This window comes from Megascapheus bottae, chromosome 3, assembly GCF_031878675.1.
Source record: "Megascapheus bottae isolate mThoBot1 chromosome 3, mThoBot2.hap1, whole genome shotgun sequence".
Lineage (NCBI taxonomy): Eukaryota > Metazoa > Chordata > Mammalia > Rodentia > Geomyidae > Megascapheus > Megascapheus bottae.
The window spans coordinates 70522468-70539747 of record NC_143511.1 but is presented as its reverse complement, the minus strand read 5'-3'; the positions used below and the strand labels follow the sequence as shown (position 1 = coordinate 70539747).

Genomic DNA, 17280 nt, shown 5'->3' with positions numbered 1-17280 from the left:
AGCCTGTAACCTTAAACTACTTTGGAAGTGAAGATCGGAGAGTATGGTTTAAGGCCAGCCTACACATGAAAGTTTGCAAGATCCTTGTTTTAACAGAAAATACAAGCAAAACAAAAAAACTGGCTTGGGCCAGTCATCACAGCCACAACGGGAAGTATAAAATAATAGAGTTGTGGTCCAAGCTGGCCTGGGCAAAAAGAGAGACCCTCTGTCAAAAATAACTAGAACAAAAAGGGCTGGAGGAGGGCTGGGAGTTTGGCCTAGTGGTTAAAGTGCTTGCCTAGCATGCATGAAGACCCGGATTCGATTCCCTGGTACCACATACATAGAAAAAAGCCGGAAGTGGTGCTGAGGCTCAAGTGGTAGAGCTCTAGCCTTGAGAAAGTCCAAGGACATTGCTCAGGCCCTGAGTTCAAGCCCAGGACTGACAAAAAAAAAAAGGGCTGGAGGATAGAGTGCCTGCCTAGCATAAAGGAAGCTCTGAGTTTAAACTATAGCCTGCCCTCTCCCTAAGAGACAGGGTAAGCTAAGACAAATATATACATTGTGCCTTAGGAGCAGGTTAAAGAATTCTTGAAGGCAATTTTAGAATGTTATCCTTTTTTAAGTATCCCTGACAGTATGGTGGACAATTCAAAGAAATAGAAACATGGAACATTTCCCTGAGTGACTCTAGTTATGGTCATTCTTTGGCAATTGATTCAAATATGGTCAACCCTGTTGCTGCCCACATGGATGCTGGCATGGTAGCTTTGACCCATGCAACCACATGAAGAAAAGATGTGGACTAAGGACAAGAAGTCCAAAGCCAAGGCCAGTACCGGCCTTCAGGCACCTCCATTCACGCGCTTGTGACTGCCAAAAAGATACAGCCACTTTCACAGCCTTTACTTCTCCAAGCCTCAGCTTTTTCCCCCCCTAATAATGAGAACTATTACCTTGCCGAACTCAGTGGCTTGTGTGAGACCCAGTGAATGCTCCAATAATTAGGCAAACGGAGCAGCCAACATTTCTGCAACTTCCATGCTCTCAGTTTCTGGCACATCAAAGAGCAGTGGTCCAGATCACAGCCCATGTGACCCAGATGTCTAGAACAGAGCCTCAGCTAGTAGCTGGCCCAGTCTGAGACGGTCATCTATCTCCTGACACCTTAAATTTTATTCTCCTGAACGATGGTCCGTCCTCTCACAGCTCCAGCATGGTATAGACATGGGCTCCAGACAAATTTCCTCCAGCTGATAAAATTTAGGCTGAAGTTTGTAGGCACGGAAGGGAGTGTTGGTAGAGGCTACAGAGCTCAGAGGCTCCAGGGCTCCCTCTCCTGGCCATCTCTCTCCTTAAGGAATTGCTTGTGTGAAATTGACAGGCTGGGATTTTATTCCTCCCTCCAAGGGTTTCCACCCATGCAGCTCTGGTATGAAAGACAAAATGTTTCCTAAACCCAAGGAGCATCAATTTTAGAGATGCCTCTCAACCCCCAGGCACATCTTCCCAGTTATTATGTAGATCAGTTTAGCTCCTCCTGACAGTCTTTATTCTCTCTTCATTTGTTTTTTATTTATTTGTCTAAGTGTTTATTTATATATTTTCTGCGGGTATGAGGGTTTGGGCTCAGGACTTTGTGCTCAAAGGATTTCTTGCTCATGGCTGATGCTCTGCTACTTGAGTCATGCCTCCAGCTCAGCATTTTACTGGTTAATGGGAGATGGAATCTCAAAGACTTCTCTGCCCAGGCTGGTTTCAAACCACAATCCTCATATCTGTTCCTTGAGTAGCTAGGATTATAGGGGTGAGCCACTGACGCCTGGCTTCTTCTCACTTTATATATTCAAAAGACTCTTTAGAATATTTCCCCAAAAGACCACAGCACCCTCAAAGCACTTAAGAAATGTTGTTTGCAGCATTAAAAAGGACTTAAAGAGCCCCTCCCCCAGGCCCCACTTGTACCCAGGAACATTTCCGAAGAAATCTAGACATGTTGAACCCTGCCGAGCAAAGACAGGTTAGTAATAGAGAAGTGGGCAGGCTCCATGTTTTCTGGAGCCCTCTAGCCAGTCCAGAGCTATCACTAAGCAGGGCTATTTCTGTCTGCTTTCTTAGAGCCCCTCTGACCGTGCAGGCGCCTTCACTTTGGAGCCTGGTGACCTTCTGATGGATTTCACAGAAGCGACGCCTCTGGTAAACTTTCTAATTTACTAAAACCCGAGAATCTACAGGCCATAGAAATGGCGTAGTAGTGGGACATGGTGAGACAGGCACTGCTCCAGAGGGAGTGTCCTCTTGTCCTCAAGCTCGGAGATCTGTTCTTATGGAGGGTGTAGCGCTCCCCCACCTTGCGGTGCTGGTGAGGAAGGGCTGCCCCCCTCATGTGAGGTTGGATGCAGGGGTCCTGCCTGTGCCTGTCTGCTGCTCCTACAGTGTTGCAGGGCTCCTTCATGCTTGGGTGTCGGCTTCCTTGGCTGCCTGTGCTGTGCCGTGCATGACCACACATCTCTCGCTGTTGCTTCTATCAGTGTGGTCTGAAACATTGACTGGTGTCAGGTCCTGGGCCTTGCACCTTGGACCACTGTCCATTCTCACATGTGGTCTGCCTTGTGGGTTTCCTGCAGGAGAGAAATCCTATTTGGAGGTCAGAGCACTGAACCAGGAATCAGTCTGTGATTTCCTTGTTAAGATCCTTGTCGTTGGAATGTTGCCACTCCATCTTCTGTAAAACCCAGATGTCAGTGGATGAGTGTTTGGACAGGGGAGAGACAGAGAGACAGATTAAAGAGACAGACAGAGAGTAATAGAGACAGTGAATAGAAACAACCACAAAATAGGCTTGCGGCATAGCTCAGAGGCAGAGTACTTCCCTAGCATGCATACACAAGATTCCGGCTTCCATCCCTACCAGTGAAGAACAAAACCCAAAACCAAGCACTATCACATGTGTAAGGCAAACCTATTATTAGACAACCCAGGCAAATTTGGATGTACCTTTGACTGGGCTAAGCCTAATACCTGAATATACTTGAGCATGATCTACTCTGGGCTAGGCAGAAATCAGTACTGGTGCTTTGAATCAAAATGTGAGTCACGTGAGACAGCCCAGGAAAAAGATGACTCAGGTCTGGGCTGGGAAATACACTTGTAGTCAGGCTGACAGGCCTGTGAAACTGTGCCACATCACTACATCCCTGTCCTGGACTTTATGAGACAAGGGCTGCGGAAAGACTTCTTTACCTACTGCAGGAAAATCTAGAACCAGGGGGAGGCAAGAGTGGCCCGATGCCTGATTTGTGCCCAGCAATTCCTCAGTCACTGTGTCTAGCCTGTCGGTAGGCATAGTACCTTGGAATCATCTCATCCTGTCCCTCCCCTACAGATGAGGAAATAAAAACCAAGACAGGGATGAAATATATCCTAGATTACAAAGAAGGTCTGTATCAAGGCCAGGACTAGAACCCAAACTCTGGACTACTGTCCCACTAGTATTGCTGGTGGTGAGTGGCCTGATCCAGGATGTGTTTCTATTTCCCTGTTAGCTAGTCTCTGTTCCATAAAGCTTCTCTAACTCTCTGGCCTTACCTTTACCCTCTACAGCTCAGGCTTAGGGGCAGCTTGCTCTGGGATTAATCTAAGCCATCAGTTCAGGATTGGTCTCCAGAGTTTCTGAGTGGGGATTAAATGAGATAAGCCCAGTGTGGTGGTTCAGGAGCTCAGCTAAGATGAAGTATGGTTGCTTGACTGCCAGCTCTATGTCTTCAGTCCCTGTCTGTGCTCTGGGAATTCTGTTCACATTCCCTTCAGAAGAGGAAGTAACATCTTACCATTCAAGAAAGTCAAAACCTCCTAGGTAATACTCATCATAAAAGTGATGACCTATCTTCTTTTGGAATACTTTTTCTGGACAGTCACCTTTGAAACTCACAACCTGTGTCTGGCCCCTTCCCATAGTCCCCATGATCTCAGGCCAACTCTAAAAAGACAAGGGACTAGAGAAAGAAGAAAAGGCCCAGACATTATTGTCTTCATTCTGGAATGTTCCACCGAAGTGCCATGAGAACCATTGTAACCCTATGAATCTCCACCCTCGTGGTCCAGTCAGTGGAATGGTTTTCGAAGGCATAGTCCAAAGAGCCAAGAGTAATAAAAGGTTTCATCTTGACCTGGCATTTCTGTAAACAAACCAAAACAAAACCTGCAGGAAGAATAAATTAATACCCTCTGGTACTACATCTTGGCTCTTGCTTAGCTTCCTCATTCTCTTATATACCACCCAGCTCCATGAAGTCTGTCTCAAATTCTCCACAGAATCACTCTTATCAATCTCACTATTGCAGCATCCCCCCCTTCTTCTCCTCTTTTCTAATATCTGACACTTGTATTACGTACCTCACTTTAGAACCTGAAGCCTTACAGCCTTTCCAGTGTGAGACCTACCCATTCCCAGGTCCTGTGTCTCCAGGTCATAACACATGTGAATTTGTGCCTGGTCAAACAGGTAGGGTCTGCAGGCAGGAAGTGAGAATGCAAGTAACCACAAATGAATTAGAGTAAAGTCAAGATAGCATCTCTCCATGCAGAATTCTGTTGGGCTTGTCCACTGAAAGAGAGAGGATGTGGGGGGCAGGGAATACTCTAGGAATATAGCACCCTGTCCCTGCTCCCCATTTTCTGGAAAGCTACCTCCCTCCAGGTAACAGAGAGATCATCAACATGAATGGCTTCTGTGTTCTTGGCTCTCTCCCTTTGGAGCCTGCTTCTCAGTGATTTATAAACCAGTCACCCAGCTGCAAAGCAGAGTCAATAAGGACCCAGCCCCACCCCCAGCACACTGTGTATTTGTGCAGAGTGTGGGGAGGATGTTGGCATCAGTCCAGGCAGACCCACTGCACAAGAACAGGCCCTGTCTGGGCTGTGTGGCACAGGTGGGTTCTCACCAGGCTTAACATCTCAGTGTCTGATCCACCCCTCACTCTTCCAGTCAAAACTTGATCTCAAGTCATATTGGGATTTTTTTTGTGTCTCTGCAGCTTCTTCCATGTTCCACAGAAAAGACAAGGGATGAGAGAGGAAAAGGAGGACTGGGAGGTGAAAATAAGCCTATGTAGTCCAGCATGTCATTGGCAACGTTTACTGAGTTATCTAGAACAGTGTTTGTTTGGTAGCTCTTTGGTGTGTATAAAAATCACCCTTACTGAGGCCGGGAGTTTGGCCTAGTGGTAGAGTGCTTGCCTAGCATGCATGAAGACCCGGGTCAATTCCTCCGTACCACATACATAGCAAAAAGCCGGAAGTGGTACTGAGGCTCAAGTGGTAGAGTTCTAGCCTTGAGAAAGTCCAAGGACAGTGCTCAGGCCCTGAGCTCAAGCCCAGGACTGGCAAAAAAAAAAAAATCACCCTTGCCCTCACCCTCATCAGAACGAGCTGCTGGGTCTCTGTTGGACACATGGCCTCTCTTCAGGGCCAGGATGTGGATGCCAGCATCCCGAAGTGTGTAATTCTCCCTCATGGTGTCTTCCAGCCAAGTAGTTTCTGTTTTCTGAATCCAAATACCTGCTGGACACCAATCTGTCCTGGAGCCATTCTGTCCTGGCACCTGCTGTCTTACCTGCTCTAACTGGACAGGAACTCTGTTCCTGGCTGCTTTTTAGTCTTTGCTGGCAGTCTCAGGCTACGGTGTACAGGGGAGCTTAGCTCCTTGGCCCAGGACTCACAAATATCTATCTTTAACTCTCTTTACCTGACACCTTTCCCCACTTCTCAAATTAGTCATCTCTTTAATGTTTATACACATCATTTGTGTATGCCACAAAATGTTTATATTCCTTGAAATTCAGATTTTAAAACTCAAAAGTCAATTATCTATAAAAGAAGGTGTTAACCTGAATGGGGAAAAGTCCAAGAAAGAAAAGAAATACCAGTGGGGGGGGAGGGATGGTATTTTTTTTTTTCTTTTGCCAGTCCTGGGCTTGAGCTCAGGGCCTGAGCACTGTCCTTGGGCTTTCCTCAAGGCTAATGTTCTACCCTGAGCCACCGCACCACTTCTGGCTTTTTCTATGTATGTGGTACCAAGATATCGAACCCGGTCTTCTTGCAGGCTAGGCAGGCACTCTACCACTAGGCCAAACTCCCGACCGAGGGATGGTATTTTTAAACAGTGTCTTCCTTCTTAAATTTCTTGTCTTATTTTTTTCCTTATTTACTGAGTTAAGCATGTGGATTTATTAAGAGTCCAGGCATATTTTTTATTTAAATCCACTCAGTGCTTATGTAGAAAGGTCAGAAACACTTGTATAATTGTCAGCATTTACCAAAACCACTGCGATGCTGGACAAAACTGTAAATCATTCACTGTAATCTGCAGCACACATCTTAACCTCTAGAAAAAAAATGGTCATGTTTCTCTATCTTTTTCCCAGCTTTTATTTCCTTTGGAAAACAAATACTGAGTGTCTGCTGGTATCAGCAGAAGCAAAAGTCCTAGTGGCTGGGGTGTCTAGAGCATCAGTGAACACATTAAGACAGTGGTGGGAACTAGCCACTTGATTCTAACGGAATTAAAGGTGAGGTATAAAGCCTCCACCAGGGCAGGTAGGAGCTGGCCTTACACATGCCTCACATCATCCTTGGCAGGTGGGATTTCTCCTGAGGACTAAAGAGAGCACGGAAAGAGTTTGAAGCAAGTTGGCAAACCTTAACCACATGTGACTAATACGGATTCATTTAGCTCTAAAGAAAGGATTTAGAAACAAGCAATGAATGGCTCTGGAAATAGGATTGAGACTTTGGGAATACAACTTTTGCATCTCCCCAATGTGAATAATAAAACAAGGCTGTTGTAAAAGGCACTGTGAAAAAATGACTGTAAAAGCCCCTTGGAAATTATCCAGCACTGTACGATTGTCAGGAAGACAGAGTTAGATCCATTTGGAGAAAGAAAAGAGGCCTGCAATTTTCTTGATCATTTTTTTCAATAAAACTTACCCAGAGGTTACATTTTATTCCTCACATCCGGAAATACCAACTATTTAAGAAAAACACCTTGAATTAAAGCAGAGGTGCATGCATTTGTTCACTGAAGGAAATGATTCCTCCTCAGAACCTAAAGTAACCCTGCAGTGCCCTGCTCTAACACCAGGCATTCTCTGTTGCCATCTTCATCCCTAACTGTAGTAAGCTATTAGATTGTTGTTGGTTTTATCCCACTCTTCAGGGACAGAGTGGGAAAGCCAATATCCCAGTGCTTAATGTCTTCTAGCTAAGCGACAAGGTACTGTACTGCAGTGTAAGATACCAAGGCTTATGGACCGGGAAAGTGGATCAGAATTGTGACAAATGAGATCCTGAACTCTCTGTCTTCTGGATATATAGCTCTTTCATGGTTGGTACCCCTTTCTGGACATCCACTCCCTTGCACACCAGGGGTATCCTTCTTTAGCAAAGAGTGAGAGGGCCCAGGCATGGAAGGCAGATGCTCTCAAGTGTGTGGCCAGTCTGCATATTGCTCCCATGGCTGATATTGCTAATTCATGGCACTCTTTCTGGCTTGGCCCGGGCAATGCTTTTGAACCCTGACAGTATGCTGGAGGACTGACTCCAGTCCTGGATATCTCTCCCTGCCAGCCCTGCGAAGGGGGTTTGGTGTATCATTCTGCTTACATAGTGAAGAAGAGAGATGAGGGCCAGAAAGGAGGAGAGAAGCTGAGCGAGGAGGGTGGTGGGCGGGACCAGCTGCCAGTCAGCCAGAGGCTGGAAGAAGGCTTCTAGCCAAGCTCGTTGGAGAATAGTCTGGAGTTGCCAGATCTGTCTTGCACTGTGCTATCTTTCTCTCCTCTTCCTTCCCTTATCTCCTCTCTCTCCTCCCTGTCTCACCTCCTCCTCCTCCCCTTCTCTCCTCTCCTCGTGAGCAGGCAGAGCCCGCCAGCAACCCCCACTGTGCCCACCCTGGCTGCTCTCCTCCACTCTCTCTCCCCATGAAGGAAGAGACCACTGGAGTTTGCATGTATCCTCCAATCAAAACAAGGCTGGTAGGTACCTGGCAGGGAGGGGCCTGCCAGGACAGGTGAGGTGCAAGGAGCTCCATGTTAAATGGGCACGCAGGAGCACCAAACCTTCAAAGCGCCTGCTGTCAGGTACTCTCTCTCCAGGATGGATGAGGAGTTTTTTAACTGGCCCTGGTCAAACAATCTCATACCTGTGATACCACCCCTTCAGCTCTCATGAACCAAGAAGTTTGTTTGCTTAGAATTTTAATGAGGATAGAGATTTCCCAAAGGAAATTATGCATTCTGGTAGACAGATTCTTAAGTGTCACATCTATTGCTTTAAAAATTTAACTGTTGTTTCCTCTGCTATTTATGAATCATGAAAGAATCACCCTTAATCCCAATCTAGCATTATGCTTTCCCTTTTTTCATTTCCTTCTATTTATCCACGTCCATTCATAAGTTTATATATTAAGTTGTAGTCGCTGTATCATTTCATGTTTTTCTCTTTTCACTCCATGTCTTGTTTCTGTCTTGTTCTTGTTGCCATATTCAACATGAGTAACTATACCCCATCCAGTGAATGGTTCAGCATTACCTAACCAACCCCTCACTATAGGGCACGAGGTTTGTATCTACTTTGTCACTGGTCAAGAGAACACATTTAGCTTTTCACAGTGGAGATTTTATAGGCCCCGTGGGGTTATGCCATGTGACTACTTTTTGCCCATGGAAGTGATTGTATTGGCTGACAGAGCCATCTGAAAATGGTGAATATGATCTGCCTCAGGGTCAATGACAAAGTTAGAATGTTGGGAATCTAGATGTTTTCTTTACAGCTGGTGGAAACCATTCCTTGTGGTTGCTGATTTTCCCATCTCTCTGATTACCATAAGAAAACACTCCCTGTATGACCTAATGGCCCAGGGTAGTGTACCTGCAGGTTGCTTTGTTATGACATTGTTGTTGGAATACCATGTTCCTTGCATCGGCAGGATTAGAAGCATGTACTGAAAAGCTTCACCCTGAGAATCTTTTATGATTTGGAGCCCATTCTGGAAAGCTTGAGGTACTTAAAGAGAACAAAAGAGATGTAGAGGAAAGGGAGCAAGGTTAGATTGGACATCTCCGTACACATTGCAGTGACATTGTCCCTACCTTGATTGAAACCTGCTCTGCCCATTCAGAAAAAAAAAAAAAAATCATGGCCAACTTGGATCTACTCTGCTTTGCATCTGTTCATCCTTCCTTTAACCCCTATTATAGTGGGGGAGAGTACCAAAGTGCTGTCCCAGAGTCTGTAGGCATGACCCCAAAAGACATGAGGCTCCTGCCACTAAGCAGAGGTAGCCTAGGTGTCTTGGCTGTATCCTTGACCTCGGGTGGTCTAGGGCAATCAGTACATATGCAGTCTCTCCGAGCCCAGCTAGTACCAGAGTCACCAAGTTTTTCCCTGGCTGCTGGTATACCAGCATGAAGGAAGAATCCCTCCCCACATTCCACAAGGCTCTCAGGAAGCCAAAGACAAAATAACCCAAGTGAAAGAGATGAAAGCCGAGAGTCTTTGGGGCCATCACTGGTTGACCAGACTAGGCTATCCAGCCTCCTTCAGATCAGCTCCCTCCTGCAGTTGTCCCCAACACTGGGCGCTTAGAACACCATACCTAGGACTCTGGCATGCTTTCCTGGATTCCCTAAAAGTTTCCCTCTCATGCCCATGAGTCATTAGAGAGACTACTTTCTAGCTTAAATATCCTAGTTCCCTGGTACCTGCCTGCTGTGATACACAGAGTTTTGCATGGATACCCTCAGAGGTCACCTTCAGAGGACAGACTTGAGAGGTCACCCCGGCAGCTCCAGCTTGCCTCATTATCATCTTGAGTGTAACTTCTTGTGATCAGGCCTGGGACCCAGCATGCCTGGTTGACCCAGATCAACCCCAGCGAGAGGAACTCAAAGTGAAGCAAGCCTGAGGTGCTGGAAAAATGAGACTCCAGCCTCACAGTTAAACACCAGGAACAGACAGGACTCTGCCCCAACTCCTGAGGAATAGAGTCCCCGCAAAGCTTCCCCTATGTCCTTCAGTTCAATAGTAAGGATGCCAAAGGTTGCAAAGCTTAATTTCCTAAGTTGATGTTAATCCTCTTGTCTTTCTCTTTTTTTGAAGATAAAAACATTCCCAGCTGACCCACTGAGCCCGTTTCCTGATCCTTTTATTACGGGGCCACCGTTTACCGTAAGTAGATCCAGAAAGCAGACCTGCCTTCGTGTTGAATGTTCCCACACGGTATCTTAGCAGTAAGCTGCTTTTGCTCACTGATGAATCCCATGAAGTTGAGAAGGAGCTGGGATTCTGCCTATTTGATTTAGCTACTTTGTTTTATTGATGTGAGATTCCCATGAAATGTAACCATTTAAACTGTGAATTTATTCTTTTATTATTATTTTGAAATGTATTTTTGTTGATTATAAGGCTTGAACTCAGGGCCTGGGCACTGTCCCTGAGATTTTTCACCCAAGGCTAGTGCCCTTCCACTTTGAGCTACACCGCTTCTGGTTTTCTGGTGGTTAACTGGAGATAAGAGTCTTACAGACTTTCCTGCCTGAGTTGGCTTTGAAATGTGGTCTTCAGATCTCAGCCTCCTACATAGCTAGGATTACAGGCATGAGCCACTAGTGCCTGGCTTAAACTGCCAATTCAGTAAAATTTAGGACACATATTGCCACTCCAGAGAAGACTCCACACCAGTTAAGCAATCACTTTCCAATTTCCCCTTGCGTTGGCTCTAACACCCTGTCGTTAGTCTCTACAGATTTACCATGTGTTCACATTCCTATGCATGGAATCACACAGCATAGCACCTGCAGTGCTGGCTGCTTTTACTACCACCATGTTTTAGAGGTTGGCTGTGTACACTTCATTTCTTCTTGTGGTGGAATAATAGTCCATTGTAAAGATGTAATGCAACTTGTTATTTTCACACCTTTGTCGGGGGGTTTTCTCACCTCTTGGCTAACAAAAATCATGTTATAGGGACCAGGAATTTGGCCTAGTGGTTGTGTGCTTGCCTAGCATGCACGATGATCCTCAGTACTACATACATACACAGAAAGGTCAGAACTGGTGCTGTGGCTCAAGTAGTAGAGCACTAGCCTTGAGGAAAGCCCAAAGACAGTGCTCAGGCTCTGAGTTCAAACTCCAGGACTGGCAAAAAAAATCTTATGAACACATGTGCACAAGCACTTGTTTGAACCCCTTATCTTTAATTTCAGGGAGTTGGGTCTACCATTTTGATTTTGGTATGAGCTTTTATAAGTCACTTCACTAATCTGAGCACCAGCCTGCATTTATTTAAAGTGGGGATAGTAGTAAGAATATCCTCCTTGTATTCAATAAGGCAAGGAACACAAAGAAGTCTAAGTTGAAAATTAGTTTCCTAACCACAGAATGTCCCCTAAATGGAAGACTGATGGATGGAGCCACAGAAGCAGGTGGCACAAAGAACTCTAGAACAGGTAGTCCTGGAGTGGGCTCCTGTCACTGCCTCTCTCCACTGCTGTTAGGTCTAGGTGGTTGGTTTAAACGCTGAGAAACATTTTTAAACATTTAAGTATTGTAGTTTCCCATAGAATCCACAGATGGAGAATGATTCAACAGTTTTCATACTTCTTTCCAGATGCTCAATTCATTCTTACTGAAATTTTCTTTTCTTTTTTTCTTTCTTTGTTTTTGCCAGTGCTGGGGCTTGAAATCAGGGCCTGAGGGCTGTCCTTGGACTTTCTCAAGGCTAATGCGCTACCACTTGAGCCTCAACACCAATTCCAGTTTTTTCTGTGCATATAGTACTAAGGAGTCGAACCCAGTGCTTCTTGCATTCTTGGCAAGCACTCTACCACTAGGCCACACTCCCAGGGGGAGAGAGAGAGAGAGAAAGAGAGAGAGAGAGAGAGAGAGAGAAAGAGAGAGAGAGAGAGAGAGACAGAGACAGAGACAGACAGAGACAGAGACAGAGAGACAGAGACAGAGACAGAGGATAAAGATGATGAAGAAGATGACATTTTCAAAAGGGTATTAAAATAATGCCAGGTGCCAATGGCTTATGTCCATAATCCTAGCTACTCAGGAGACTGAGATCTGAGGATTATGGTTCAATGCCAACCCAGAAAGGGAAGTCTGTGAGACTCTTATCTCCAATTAACCACTAGAAAACTGGAAATGATGCTGTGGCTCAGGTGGTAGAGCACTGAAGAGCTCAGGGACAGTGCCCAAGCCCAAACGGCCAACCAAAATAAATAAATAAGGCAAAAAAATATCACATGTAGAAAATATGAGGAAATTTACTATAGTAAGGAATTTCATGTATTTGCTCTTATATATTGTCTAAGTTTTAGGCCTTTAACTTATTATCTTCCTATATCAGTCTCTGTAGTACTGGGATGATATATTCATATGCCATCATGCCTAGAAACTACCGTCTAAGGTTTCTATAAAATAAGTAATAAGCATATTTTGCTTACAATGAAAATGACAGGAAATTTCCCTGTCCATTCCATGTACTCTAGACTAAAATTTTGGTGCATGCGAATCATCCAGAGAGGGGGAGAAGATGTTATTACAATATGTGTTGTTGGGCTTGATCTGCATGCTTCCCAGTTCCAGTCTTGCATGAGACCTGAACATGTAATCTTTTACCAAATTTCAAGATAACACAGATGCTCCTGGTTTGGAGGCCATATTTCCAATCCCCCAAATGTGGCACTATACTGGTAAAAAACCAGTTATGGATTCAGCATCCCCTGTTAAATATTGTTCTGAAAATCTTTGAGCCCCGCTTTTCTTTCCCATAAAATCAGTTCTAAGATGCATAGTGGTTCATCTTTTAATATCTCTAAAATCAGGATGTCTCCTCCAATATGACATGACCAAACCTGAATGCCACGTTTTCCTTTCTCTGTGGCACGTGTAAAATGCTGCATCTTACAACTGATGGTGCCAAAGATGTGCTGAAATATGATCTCTACCTGAAGAGGTTGTCAAGTTTTAATGTATGGGAAGTGCTTAGCATAGTGTCTGGCGCACAGAAAAATCACTTAAAATGACAATTGATTTTGGCTATTATTATTTTTTTTAAAAAATAACAGGAACTATACAGTCAGGCTCAGAGAGAAGCTGACAGTGTGAAAATGGAACTCAAATTGAGATTGATCTGCTCTTTTCTGTTTCTTCTCCAGGCCGACTTTAGAGTCAGTAAATTACAATGCTGTCCTGGCCAGTCTTCCCCACTGATTCCAGCAGCAACCCTGAGGCCTTTGACAGAGACCATGTCCACAGTGCAGACTGTCTATACCACCCGGAAGCCTGTCTCCCTGGCAGCCAGGTAAGTCAGATTGGCAGGAAACAGAAGCTAACCCTAGAGCCCAGGGTCCAAGCACAGACTCAGGTTCATTGCATTGTGATATCTTCACCCTGCCATTCATTCTCTCATTCATTCATCCTGCCAGTGTTAAATGAAATATATGCAAGAAGCAGGCTGCATTAGAAGTGCTGGGGATAAATAGTGAACAGAACAGATAAAGGCCTACGATTATGGGATTTATCATCTCACTAAACTGCATGGGAGAAATGGAAGCAGGACAACAAATAAATGTGGAAGTGTGTGTGCATGTGATACTGACAAGTGCTAAAGAGGGAAATAAAACAAAAAGGCAAATGGAAAGGCTGGGATGGCCTCAATGAGAAGTATAAGCAGAGATTTGAAGGTGGAACAGGATACAGATAGCTGAGAAAAAGTACATTTAAAGCAGGGAACTGCCGTTGTTAAGGCTCTTGAGGTGGATCTTGCCCAACATGATTAAAGAAGATTAAAGAGCCATTGTAAGGGTCCAGGAGCATGGCCTTGTGGTAGTGTGCTCGCCTAGCATGCACAAAGCCCTGGGTTCAATTCCCATCTACACAGAAAAAGCCAGAAGTGGCACTGTGGCTCAAATGGCAGAGCACTAGTCTTGAGCAAAAAGTGCCCAAGAACAGTGGTCAGGCCCTAGGTTCAAGCCCCAGAACTGGCAAAAAAAAAAAAGAGCCCTTATAATTACAGCTACTGGAGATGGAGGCAGGAGAATTGTGAGATAGACAGAAAACTTACAGTACATAAATAAAAGCAAAAAGTTTGGAAGTGAGAGTCAAGTGGCAGAGTGCTTGCCTGGCATGTGTGAGGCCCAGAATTCAAACCCCAGCACCATAAAGAAAGGTGGGGGTGGCTGCGATGTGGCTAGGCCAGGTCTGATAATTCTTCTTCTTATTTGATGAAGCTATTGACTCAAGAGATTGGAGCTGTCATCAGTGGCAGCAGAATGGAGAAGTGGGAGTTTGGCTGTAAATCAGTCTCTTAATTCCACAGAGATGAGGAATTAAGGAAAAAATAGTAAGGGAGACAGAGAGAGAGGGAGAGAGAGAGGCTAATACAGGAGGAACATTGGTGTCCTTTCTAGTTACAGACTGAGGACTTCCAGGAACATAGGTACCATCTCTTCTCACTCCTTTTATTGTCTGGTATTTCCCATGATGGGGCCTAGTGGATGTCTTTGGCCTTGAAAGAGGATAGAGGGAGACTGGGTCCTGTAAGCTATGTATGATCATTATGGACAAAATATTTCTTAAATGATCAGCATGGCTACATGCAGAACTGAGTGAAATCTCACCCAAAGGTGAAAGGTATTAAGGAAAAAAGATACAATGTGATACGAAGCCTTTACATCCCATGCCAGTCACCCATCCAAGTCTGTATGCCCTAGTGAAGAGTCAGTGTTTCCAAGCAAAAGTGTCCCTCAAGTTCCTGAAGAGTTACCTAGGCAACCATTATTATCAGAGCCCACACAGCAGAGGTGTGATCTGCAACCCAGCCAGGGAGAGATTAGTAATGAGCTGCTTAGCCCTGTAACCTCCAAAATTACTAAAGCATAAGTCAACCAGCAGTAAAGATAGTGAGAAGTTTATTGGATTTTTCTTCCTAATGGCCAAGGAGGCCTGGGAAGTTGCAGATTGGGGCCGGATTGTGTGCTGTGTGTCACAGCAGAAATGTATTCCCTGAGTAAGAGTATTCAACTTAGTCTGTGCGTGCCTTTATAGATCTACATCTAAGACCCTGGAAGGTGGCATATACATGTAGTCCCAGTTACTTGGAAGTCTGAGGTAGAAGGATCACTTGAGTCAATAACTTTAAGACCATCATAAAGAACAAAACAAAACACAGAGGGGAGGGGAGAACTCATCTCACGGCTGAGGCATATGAATGAAAACGAAACAAAACATCTTTACAGAAGGCCAAGAAACTAGAAGCATCCCTTTAAAGCAGCCACTTTTGCTTCAATATTTCTTTTTTACTTTTTATTCCTTTTGCTTGAGAGAGGGTCTTGCTGTAGCCTAAGCTGGCCGTGAAGATCCTTTTGCTTCAGGCTGTTTCTGAGTACTGGAATTATAGATGCATACCACTACAACTTCCTTCCTTCCTTCCTTCCTTCCTTCCTTCCTTCCTTCCTTCCTTCCTTCTTTCTATTGGGGATTGAACTGAGGCCCTCTCATGCTAGGCAGGTATTCCACCACTGAGCTATATCACCAAATTTATTGTGTTTTATTTAGTAAACATAATGCATGGAAGACATCACCTCAGACATTAATCAAATGAGACTCTGTGATAAATGCATATGGACTGAATTTAAAGCATTATTAGGAAATCTAAACATCCCATTTGTTGCAGAGACTTCCACTAACTGGCTGCTCGATCTTGTGCTAGGCTCTGGAATTTTAGAAATGAATGATATGAAATGAGTCCCTTGAGGGACCCCAGGCTGGGGGGGCCCACAAGTAGCCAGACAATTTCAGGCCACTTTAAGGCTAGTCAATGTCCTTAGGCGTCTAACAATGCAAGTCAAGAACTAAGCTCCAGTAACAATCCAGGCGTGACATTTAAGCTTTATGGAGATCTGCACGTTTTGACGGTTTGTCTTACTGTTTTGTTAATTGCTCTTTTTCAGTGCTGAGACACTCAGACAGGAACTGGAGAGAGAGAAAATGATGAAAAGACTGTTGATGACTGAACTGTGAAACTCCCCTCTTGTCGCCTGGAAGATGGCACGGTGCCTTCTGTCCATTTCCTTTCTCGGGGCCCTGTGTGCTCACTGGAGCGCAGCATACACTGTACGCTCTGTTCGCCCAGGTCTCCATGGCTGGCTAGCAGAAGCCCAGTGGGGGCATAACTTTTGTTGAAAAAGTTATTTTATGTCTCCTGAGCACTAGATGTTTGCTACTGCTCAATACAGTGGAGACAGGATTTGGTAAGTCTAGGCCTAGCCAGAGGGGAAAGCAGAAATTCCTCATAAGTACCTGTGTGCATCTGTCAATAACCACAGGGGTTAACAGATGGAATCTTTGGCTAACAATCTCAACCATGTGATTTTCTATGATTGGCACTCGCACCAAGCTTTGACTGTTTGTTAAAAGGGTCATTTTTAATGAAAGAATAATTCTTTACTGATGGCTTTTCTCATTTACACTGATAAATGCACAGATCTTGTAAAGTCCTTTATTTTTATTCAGACTTAAGTAGATGAGCTAAAGAAAGAAAATTCTGTATCGACACAATAGGAAAGTCCTTCAGCTTAATCTGAAGTAGAATGTATGAACTTGTTAGAGAAATAGCATTTTACCATTGGACCCCAAACCAGAAATTCTAGCTTCCATTATTTTAAGTTTTCTTATAAGGTTAAGAGGAGTTGATGTCAAGAATTCTTTGGGTTTTCCAGAAAGAAAAATGATTTCTCAAGTTGATCAACTCATGTCCTATTGATAGAAACTGGACCAGAAGAAACTTTACTCCCCTTTTTATATAGTTTCAAGAGATGTGTTTTTAAATTTTTATTATGCATTTGAACAACTTTGCAGGAATAAAGGGATCCCCAATCACAAACTAACTCTCTAAATAGCTCCCCTAGCTTTCTCAGTGAATTTGCTCACGTTTTTACATAGTGCTGAACAGTGCATACATTCTCTTTGTTCCTCCCCACCTAACTCTTAGCTCCTTAACAAATAGATCCTACTCTCACCAACTTAAATGTCTTTATATCCATGGAACATGGTTAATCTCACTTCCCCTCATTACTAGATATTTGAGTTATATCCAATTTTTTCACTCTTATAAATAGTGCTGCTATGAATGTCTTTGTATTAAAAAAAAAAAGATAATCTGTCCCTTCCTTTGGGTTATTCTCTTTGGGAATATCTACAAAGAGGGATTATAAGGTCAAAGAGCATGAA

The 17280-nt window shown here is 44.3% G+C and overlaps 1 protein-coding gene across 5 annotated transcripts in view; it reads left to right on the top strand.

Moving 5' to 3' along the window:
• The window catches only part of Epb41l4b (erythrocyte membrane protein band 4.1 like 4B), a 134805-nt gene extending 118242 nt beyond the window's left edge, over positions 1 to 16563 (top strand). For 3 of the 5 annotated variants that reach the window (XM_090330402.1, XM_090330401.1, XM_090330405.1), the window contains exons 22-26: positions 2101 to 2178; positions 7899 to 8015; positions 10141 to 10209; positions 13206 to 13351; positions 16002 to 16563. In XM_090330402.1, coding sequence (XP_090186528.1) covers positions 2101 to 2178; positions 7899 to 8015; positions 10141 to 10209; positions 13206 to 13351; positions 16002 to 16071 — 480 coding nt within the window. In that variant the 3' untranslated portion in view covers positions 16072 to 16563. The remainder of the gene's footprint in view (positions 1 to 2100; positions 2179 to 7898; positions 8016 to 10140; positions 10210 to 13205; positions 13352 to 16001) is intronic. The other 2 variants (XM_090330404.1, XM_090330403.1) reach the window with 1 other exon arrangement.
• Positions 16564 to 17280: the final 717 nt, after the last annotated feature.